Source organism: Gymnoscopelus microlampas (assembly GCF_963454915.1).
Source record: "Gymnoscopelus microlampas genome assembly, chromosome: 12".
Lineage (NCBI taxonomy): Eukaryota > Metazoa > Chordata > Actinopteri > Myctophiformes > Myctophidae > Gymnoscopelus > Gymnoscopelus microlampas.
The window spans coordinates 18,541,967-18,552,576 of NC_139949.1; the positions used below are offsets into that span (position 1 = coordinate 18,541,967).

At 41.9% G+C, this 10,610-nt stretch overlaps 1 protein-coding gene across 1 annotated transcript in view; it reads right to left on the bottom strand.

Annotated features, from left to right (window-relative positions):
* Positions 1 to 10,610, bottom strand: part of cadm2a (cell adhesion molecule 2a) — a 406,511-nt gene that overhangs the window by 58,986 nt on the left and 336,915 nt on the right. The window contains exon 4 of the mRNA XM_084074746.1: positions 5,245 to 5,397. Within this exon, the coding sequence (XP_083930872.1) occupies positions 5,245 to 5,397 (153 nt within the window). The remainder of the gene's footprint in view (positions 1 to 5,244; positions 5,398 to 10,610) is intronic.

A 10,610-nucleotide genomic window follows, 5' to 3' on the forward strand; every position in this document is an offset into this window, starting at 1 on the left:
CATATGTGCACGTTGCATTGGGTGTATTTTAGCACAACCAAAGGTCTTGAAGCAGACGGGCACATTTGAACGTGTGACTCTGATACAGTATATGAAGAGCATCATTAATAATGTCAGGAAGGCTCCTGTGGGCTTATGGTCCCATGGCATTGTTCTATACACTTCCTGAATGTCTTTCCTACTTATATTATTGATTGACTGGCGTTTAAAAATGCATACACTGTACAATCAGTGATATTCAACTGGCGGCCCGCGGGCCACATCCGGCCCCAGCAGGGCTTTCATTTGGCCCCTGGAACACATCCATATTCCAATGCACAATTTTCATTTTAGGCATTTAGCAGACGCTCTTAATCCAGAGCGTCAAGACACTTCTACCAGAACCCAAATGTGAGTAAATGTAATCTTTGGTGAGTCAATTATGGAGACCATCCATCACTCTGGGCAGTGTGCATTTCCTAATATACTACTGTAGATCTGCTGTGCTTAGTGTTGTTTTAGCACATCTGGGGTAACTAGATTTTGTAGCTATTTCTGATTTTGAGTGGCTGTTGTCCATTACACCACAGAAAGAATTCTCTTCTTCTCTTCTGCATCCATTAGCTCGTTTTGAGTGGATTTGGTCTATCTTCCATCTTCTATATCTTCATCCACTTGTAGGTTTTATACAGTATGACTCATTCATCCTTAATAGCGTCCTGGGCTGAATAATGGTCTAAATCTCAACTGATGTGTTCTTGAAATACATAAGAGCTTGTGCTCTTATCAGCCGGATGAGATTATTTCCATTGTGGACCTTGCAAGTGCAAATTTGTGTAAATTGAGTGCCAAGTGTTGGGGTGTAGCAGAAGGCATACACATTTTTTAAATTAATAATAAATACATTCATACAATTTCTAATTATTCTTATACTTCTTATACTAAATACATATTGTTGTGGGCAGGTCTTTGAGGATTCTTTGAAATATGCTAGTGGTCTGGCTCTGGTCCATAGCGTTAGAAGGAGTTCTCCTTAACGCTATTGTACTTTCGAGCTGTGGCACGCACACCCGTGGTAGCACAGGCTGCGCCGCCTCTCGCATTTAGTAAAAGTAAAAAATACACTTTTGCTTCTCACCAAAACAAAGAGGGTTTTAAGATGTTGAAAGAAGCTTACTGTACTTTCCTTAGAGGGAACACTCGGAGCTCACAAAACTGATTTACAGTACATATCGTTGCTGCCGGGTGGAGACCTTTTACGTCCAAAACTGTTGCTTTTTTATTATTAATTAACCCATTAAGACCTGAGGCGATTCTTAAAAATGTTTTCTAAAACAGTTTTTTGAAAAAAAAAAAAAAAAAAAAAAAAAAAATCAAAATTTTTCAAAAATAGCAGATATACAAGCTCATGGCGCAGCACCGAGTGCCGCGCTATGAGCTTGTAGATCTGCTATTTTTGAATAGCCAAATAAATCTTAAAGGAGACACACCATGATTTTTTTTTTTTTTTTGGGCTCCCCAGTGTCTCTTGTACCCCAATTTTTATTTATTTTTTAACATTCAGTCATTCATTCTCATTTCAGAGATTTTCAGAATGGGCGTGTCTGAACAGGCCATCTCAGAATGGCATGTTTGCTTACATCACGAAACTTTCTGCCCATGTATTTTGATGTATGATGTATTTTTTGACAGACTCAGTAGCACCCCTCTGCCCAACAGGACGTTTTGGTATTGCAGCTGAAAGTGCTTTATAACTTTATAAGCCTGAGAGAATTGACTTGGGATGAGTATATCTGAGTGTTGATTTAGGCTCAAACCTTTTGAAAATGGTTTGAGGGACTTACACCATATGATATTAAATATCAAATATTTTTTTTAAATTCATGGTGTGTCTCCTTTAAGTAACACAGATGTGTTTCAGGTTTTAATGGGTTAAAAAACATTAAACAATTGAAAATAGACAATCTACAAGCTCACAACGTGCTATTTTCACTACTTTTGCGTGACACTCGAAAACAAAAATACATAAAAAGTTGAAATTACGGAGATACCAGGTTTCTGGCCGACAGAAACGATTTGCTAAAGATAGTGACAGCACACTAGTGTGAAAACCCCCAAGCGACTCACTAAGAGCACTCAGTACGAGTAACAGCCACTGAAACTTTTAAATTTACAGTACTGGTCTGTGCCATGGATGCACTCTAGTGTCTGAGAGAGAGACAACCAATTAGCTCAATTGTCACTGACAACTCATATTCCATTTGATTTGCCAACATCGCTGCATGTGGCACTATACCAAAACCTGCACTGAAAAGTATGTAATACTTTTACCCCCCCTTTTTTTAGATGAACTTTGTATAGGGCCTGCATAATCCTACATAGTCCTATAATGTTGGGTTTCAAACCAAAACAAATAATTATTCAAATTGTTAATATTGTGTGCTCTGTTTTCTAAAAGAATATTACTGGGTTTGGTGTGGTTTAATTGATTAACATTTATGTATTTCATAGGTATTTATTTTAAAGTTAGTGTTTGGTTAATCCACATGGTTACGGCTCAGCCTTAGATGTGAACAATATCAAAAAGTTAGATTATTCTTTGTAACTAAATAAATGCATTTCTTGTGAGATCAGGTTGAAAGAACAGTACAGTACATTCCCTGGACATAGCGCTATGTCACGGAGAGTTTTACCCCCCATCCATCCCTTGATGCTGAGTCCAAAGCAGGGAGGGAGGTATGTTTAAAATGCCTCAAATGTGAGCGACTACATCTGTGGTGGAAGAAAAGGTAAATCTTTATGAATTACAGCAATGTTGGCAATTAAAATGGATGAACTAAACTGGGCAACTGTTTTTTTTTTGGCACATGGCATGGCTTTTCTCTCTTTCTTCAGTACAAACGAGGGCACATGCAGTGAGCTGTCAGGCCAACGAACAGACTAAAGGGACAGTTTCCACAGCCAGGCCGTCATGATGCTGAACAGGCGCTGAGCCCTGTGGCCATGTCAGTCAAGGCTAGACAGGTCGTTACACCGGCACATAAACACCTGATGTATATGATTGTGAATAATATTAAATTCCCCATATTCCATACATAATTTGATACCTGCTGCCACGTGGTGTTTCTTATTTGCACAAGAGACTGTGGTACTCAGCCGTTTTTTTTTTGTTACGCACATTATTTCTATCTTATTATTATTGTTTTGAAAAGAAGAATTTGATATTTTTCTTTTTGCTCTTTTCCCTAGCATGAGGAAGCTTGATGTACAAGTTCAGTACACCGCTTGGACATAACGCTAGTATGTCACAGGGACCTACCCCCCATGCTGAGTCCATAGCAGGGGAGGCACCGGGTAGCATTATATAGTCTTTGTTATGACATGGCCAAGATCTCAGGGTGAACACTTTAATAGGTCATTTGTGAGTAAATTGTGTAGGTAACTTGTGATTTGTCAAATAAAGTCGAGTAAAGTATCAGAATGTAGCTCCTGGTTTTCCATTTTCTTTGTTTACCATCAAAAATTCTAATGTGTCTGGCATATATGACTTTGTTTATAATAATTTAATTTGAACCCAAGCTAGTAATTTATGACTTACACGGACGTATGTAATATTCATAACATACGTCCATGGGCAAAACCTTATTGGATTTCCTATACAACCTTAATTGCGTATGGCATGAAAACAGTTGCAAATAAACCAAGTCATTCCCTGGCCAATTTCACTTCATTTATTAAATCCTCCCCTATTTCTGGGCTTGCACCATTAAGCATTGTTCTACACTCTGAGATCATTTTCTCCATATCCTCGTTGAGTCTTTAATGTCTGTAATGCGCCACATGCTTGTTGACACAGGGATCTCGGTAATGGTCCTGGAGAGCCTAGCACATCCATTAACATTAGCAAAAACTAATTGGTGAGATAATAAGACCCACGGCAGGAAATGAGACAATATTTGTGCAGGGCGAAGCTCGGAACACAAACATGGGGTGGGGTGGGGAGGGGAGGGGAGGGGAGGGGAGGGAAGCATGTATCTGTTTGGCTGCATGGCTGCAGACAATAATGAAGCAGACAGGTTTTAACCCATTAAGACCGGGAAAGCAACTGTTATTTTAGATTTGAACCACTTTAATCATTACTTTATACTTTAGCTATTCAAAAATAGCAGAAATACAAACTCAAATCTTTGTATATATATATATATATATATATATATATATATATATATATATATTTTTTTTTTTTTAAGCAAACATTTGTAACTCAAATCTGCTTCTGGAGGTCTGTGGAACAAAATATTTTACAAATATTCGCTTTAAAACTATATTTATTCAAAGATTTGCACAAATGTTCACGATTTTTCAGAAATAGCAGATCTACAAGCTCATAGCGCGGCACTCGGTCCCGCGCTATGAGCTTGTAGATCTGCTATTTTTGAATAGCCAAAGTATAAAATAATGCTCATAGCTTTAATCTAAAATGACACAGATGCGTTCCCGGTCTTAATGGTTTAATCATGGTTAATGTATGAACGTGTGTGTGTGTGTGTGTGTGTGTGTGTGTGTGTGTGTGTGTGTGTGTGTGCGTGCGTGCGTGCGTGCGTGCGTGCGTGCGTGCGTGCGTGCGTGCGTGCGTGCGTGCGTGCGTGCGTGCGTGCGTGCGTGCGCGATACAGTGTAATTGTACACAGTATGTAATTGTAGTGTGTTACAGTTAATCCTACTCATCATCTCCATTCCCTAGACCACTGGTTCTCAAGGATGCATTAGGCCATGGTCCCCCATTCAATACACTGAATGTACTACTACACTGTCAAATCCTCAGTGTTAATCTAACTCTCTGAGTTTCGGACCCATAAGGGTAAATTGTTTCCCTAACTATCAGTCAGCTGGGGACCCCCTGGAACCCATTGGACAATCAGGAACCCACATTGCGAACCAGTGCCCACGTGGAAGTGAAAGTCAAGTCATACCTGGTAATTGAGACGAGCAAAATAGGGTCCCAGGGTGTTTATGTTAAGTACTAACTTGATTCTACTGTGTGCAGCATTGAAGAAATAATTATCTGCAGCAGCAGTTCAGCATGGATGCGGAACAATCCATCCAAGTGAGCGTATAGAGTAACTAGTACACAGATGCAGGCACCAGTGGTGTACATTGTTAACAATTCAGAACATACCCTGCGCTCAGGGGGGGAAAAAGGCGCCTTGGTGGACACGACCCCATGCTCTTTCCCTCACGCAGGCATCACAAACGGTATACTCACCCAGAACGGTCAGGTAGGCCTTGGCTGTTCTGACAGGCATGGTGAACAGGGAACAGGTGTACATGCCCTCATCGTTCAACGAGATGTCACTGATGCTGATGGTGAGTTCTGACCAGGACGCATGCACCAGCTCAATCCTGTTGTCCCTCAGAGCTACAGAGAGAGAGAGAGAGAGAGAGAGAGAGAGAGAGAGTTTGTTACTGAACATAATAACCACAGTTACATACTGTACATACCCTAAGTGGGATTGGTGAAAGGGCCTACTCTGTGTGGAGTTTTCATGTTCTCCCCGTGTCTCCTAGGGTAGTTAATACCCTCACAAAAACACGCTATAATGCCTCCCCCATGACAGCCGGGGCGCCTGATGGAGGGGAAGGGAACTGGTTGGAATAACGTGTTCCTTCCACGCGCTACGTCCAACCGGGGAAACTCCCCCCTGTCAGGTGACAAGAAGGTCAGTTGGCTCTCATGCATTGAAGGAGGCATGTGCTCGGCCCTGGGCTCCCTAGGCTGGTGGGGAGAGTGTAGCGCCCAGGATCACTTAGAAAATTGGTACTGGGTGAAAAAAGGGTTACAAAATCGTGGGATAAAAAAAATAACCACAGTTAGTTCCCATCTTGATTTTGATTGGTTGGGAGGCATTCTAATGAGTGCCACACTACCTCCCAATCTCCACTCACAAAAGTATCTCTACTCTATAAAAAATGTGGGGTCGGAAACAACCCTCCCGAGTATCGGTGGAGGCGTTCCGTCCTGCCCCAGCATAGATTGGGAGCGAATGTCGGACATAATTATCCGAGTTTGCTCACAGGACGGTCGGGGCCGTCCCGTCAATTTTTCAAACACCCTTGATATTTATCTGGATCAATACTGCTGTCCGAGTGGAACGCCACTGGCGTTGCTCGCGGCCGAGAGAAAGACAGTCTACAAGGAGACAGACGTGAAGTGAATGCCGGGACGTTTGGCACGGAGACCTGTGGTGCGTTGGACAGCTGAGGCTTGTAGACGTGTGGGAAAAACACATGTCTATAACGTGTCTTCTCAGACATGTCCCATGTGATCATGTGAGATGATATGACATGAGGTGCTGCCAGAGGTGGAACAAGTACTCACATCTTTTACTTAAGTAAAAGTAACAATACTGTAGTGTAGAAATAAACTCCGGTAATCAAAATTTACGGAAGTATTGGTATCAAAATATACTTAAAGTACCAAAAGTAAAAGTACTCATTGTGCAGAATGTCCCATTTCACAAGTTCAAAATGTATAAAAATCTTTTGAAAACAGCAGATCTACAAGCTCATAGTGCGTCACATCGCGACGCATTGTGAGCTTGTAGATCGGCTGTTTTGGCCAAAATATATATGGGCTGAAGTGGGTAATGTATGTTTTGTAATAATAATCTAAATCTACAAAGTAACTAGTAACTAAAGTTGTCAAATAATTGTAGTGGAGTAAAAGTATGATATTTGCCTCTGAGATGTAGTGGAGTAGAAGTAAAAGTACAGAAAATTGGAAATACTCCAGTAAAGTAAAAAATACCAAAGAATTGTACATAAGTACAGCATTTTAGTAAATGTACTTAGTTGCTTTACACCTGTGCTGCGTTCGACAACTCCAATAATCTGAATAGAATCATGTTGTGTGTGATGCCCCATTATTTAAAAATCTTGTGGTGTGTGCATGTTTACGGTAATCTGATTAAATAATCATATAAGATTATCCTGTAGTGTGTGATGCAACCAGATTTCAAAATCGTTTAAGATTTTGGAAAGTCCATACGTGTGAGTCCAGTAGACGAAAAGAGCCATTTGATGGCTACCCCCTCAGGCACACTAGATATATGAAAATGTAATCGGACCCCCAAGACATAGTGGGAATGAAAATCAATAGCACAATACCAGGCCAAGAAAGTGAGTGCTGTAATGAGCATTCAGCAAGACGTGAAAGCTGAGAAGAATTAACCCATTAAGACCTGGAACTGTGTCATTTTTAGATTTGAGCTAAAAAGCATTATTTTACACCTTTGGCTATTCAAAAATAGCAGATATACAAGCTCATAGTGCGGCACCGAGTGCCGCGCTACGAGCTTATAGATCTGCTATTTTTTTTTAAATAGTGAAAATGTGTGCAAATCTTTGAATATATATATATTTAAAGCGAACATTTTTTACTCAAATCTTTGCTTCTGGGGGCCCCTGGAACAAAATATTTTGAGATGGGGGTCCACGGCCAAATACATATAATTTTGGGGGCCCTTGACATGAAAAGGTTTGAGCACCACTGATATAGAAACATACGTTTTTCAGAATACTGTCGGGATTTAGGAGACATGTAGAATCGGCTTCAGGTCTCAATGGGTTAAATGGAATAAGGAGGTTGGTGGTGGGAGCTTGAAACTGGACTGCCGTCTAGGATACTGATTGATGGAGAATGAAGGAGAAAATAATAATAATTTAAAAAAAGCCTGTCCTGCTTTGACTGGCAGGATTACTCTTATACATAATCTAAAGTATTTGTAGATTTATACATCAGAATAGAACATCCTGTGCGGAGACATTTGAGACGACTTGACATTGGTCCACGGAGAATGGTGGAACGCAAAGCTGTTTTGACAGCTCTGCGTGGTCTAATTTGGTTTCACACCACAACACAGTAAAATCCTCAGTGTTAATGTATCCTTTATCTCTCATAGTGCTGTACTGTAGGGCCTGAATTTTTACTTGACCATGAAGTTGTGACACTAAATATTAATTAAAGTCACCATCACTCAGTGGAAGTTGATCATGGTCTGTAACCCTCTCAAGATCCAATTTTGGATCCTGACCCACTGAGTGAGAGACCGTGACCTGTCCAACATTCAGACAAAATCACATAAAATACACACACAGGCCACATATCACTCACAGACCTTGTGGGATTTACTACAGAGTTAACCATTCTATTCACTTTGTTTTGGTGGCCTCGGCCTCTCAAGTGATTTATCCTAACCTTCTTTTCCCAGCGGTGACACACTGCTACAATCCTTATTTAACAAGAAGAGCCAATAGCCTTTCACTCTACATCCAAATAACTCACACAAAGCACATGTCATTAAAGTGTCTCTCTATGTGTGTGTGTGTGTGTGTGTGTGTGTGTGTGTGTGTGTGTGTGTGTGTGTGTGTGTGTGTGTGTGTGTGTGTGTGTGTGTGTGTGTGTGTGTGTGTGTGTGTGGGGGGGGGGGGGGGGGGCGTCAGGGAGACATGTTGTTTATGAACAGGGTGTGGGGTCTAGCGGCAGTCAGTCTCATTAAAAAAAGAAGCTATTGAGGTCAGTCTTTAAATCGCTCTACAAAAACTTTCAAAGTAAAGGCTGTTACACCATCTGGTAGCATGGAGCACCTTGAGGTATGTGGGCAGCCAAGGTGGCTTTAAGGGCCATTTCACTTTTAAACACTACTGGGGTCATTTTAACGTGTACTCTGGCTTTAGTGTGCACCCCAGACAGCTTTTAAGTTGCTTGATTCAGTATTTAGATATATAGATATAATATATTCATTTCATGAGACACGTCTCCCTCCTCCTATATAAACCAATTGAGCTAGCCGCCTTACCAAACCTTTCATAAGCAGTCTCTCAGACTGTAACCCAAACACAAATTAAATTCTTAGCTTTTTACTAAATCTGACAAAATATTGACAGAAGGGAAAATTGCTGTAAGTAGTCATTAGTAAGATGTGTTGATTGAGAGTACTGCCTAATTTATACTGCGTTGCACGATGGTGTCACTTGCCGCCAAGATCTGCTCTTTTTGGCAAGCTACGCTGCCTTGCGATGGCGTAAATAATAAATAAACTTATCAATACATTCTTTTGCTAAACTTTGCTGTTTCTCATAAGCGATCCACAAACTTGATAATGATGGCAACAATATGCAGTGCTCTCTCTCCCCCCCTCTCTCTCTTTTTCTCCCTCTCGCTCTCGTTAATTCCTTGATGATGGAAGCACACGTCTGTGTGTGTGTGTGTGAGAGAGAGAGAGAGAGAGAGAGAGAGAGAGAGAGAGAGAGAGAGAGAGAGAGATGTTTATAATGATTTTCAAACAGTGCAGCCTCAGAGGCAGAGTTGTCATTCACCGTCAGTGTTATTTGCTAATTGGCTTGACACAAGGTTCTGGCTCCGCCCTCTGCTCTTTGGGTAACTTATTTTTGAACTATTTCAGACTTAACATTGTTCACTCAAGAAGGAGGGGAAAAAACCCAGTTCATTTTGGATGCAAAACTATTCCAGGTGGCTTCCAGTCTCATTGTTTTCCCCCGGCTTCACGTGGAAGGCTTCTTGGGGGAGTCATTAGAGAACGGGGGCTGGTTATGGCAGCTTATGAAACAAAGAACAGACTAGAAAGGTGCGTCAGTAGAGCACAAATCTCCACCAGGAGGCATGCCCCACCTCCCTCCATCTCTCAGTCTGCATGGGGCATGTGATGACAATGTTTTGGGGCTGTGCATGCGTGCGTGCGTGCCTGCGTGCGTGCGTGCCTGCGTGCGTGCCTGCGTGCGTGCCTGCGTGCGTGCGTGCGTGCGTGCGTGCGTGCGTGCGTGCCTGCCTGCCTGCCTGCCTGCCTGCCTGCCTGCCTGCCTGCGTGCGTGCGTGCGTGCGTGCGTGCCTGCCTGCCTGCCTGCCTGCCTGCCTGCCTGCCTGCCTGCGTGCGTGCGTGCGTGCGTGCGTGCGTGCGTGCGTGCGTGCGTGCGTGCGTGCGTGCGTGCGTGCGTGCGTGCGTGCGTGCGTGCGTGCGTGCGTGCGTGCGTGCGTGCGTGTTTGAGTAAAAAGTAAGTAAAAGTATCAATACTGCAATGTTGAATACTCTGTTACAAGAAAAAGTCCGGAATTCAAAATGTACTTGAGTAGAAGTACAAAGGCATTGGTATCAAAATGTACTTAAAGTACCAAAAGTAAAAGTACTGTTTGAAAATAGCAGATCTACAAGCAGATCTAATAGCAGATCTACAAGCTCACAACGCGTCGCGATGCGACGCGTTGTGAGCTCGAGGTATAAAAAAAGGGCTAGAGTGGTTAATGTATGTTTTATAATGTAATAATGTATAACTGCAGTGTTTTCAAATAATTGTAGTGGAGTAAAAGTACAAAATTTGCCTCTGTGATGTAGCGGAGTAGAAGTAAAAGTATTGGAAATTGGAAATACTCAAGTACAGCACAAATACCTCAAAATTGTACTTAAGTACAGTACTTAAGTAAATGTACTTAGTTACTTTCCACCACTGGGCTAAGGGACTGTCATTACATCATTTCGGTGCAACCAGAGTTGACAGGCTGTATGGAGACTACCTGTGGAGAGTGAACACACTGAAATGATGCAATGTTTGGCACAT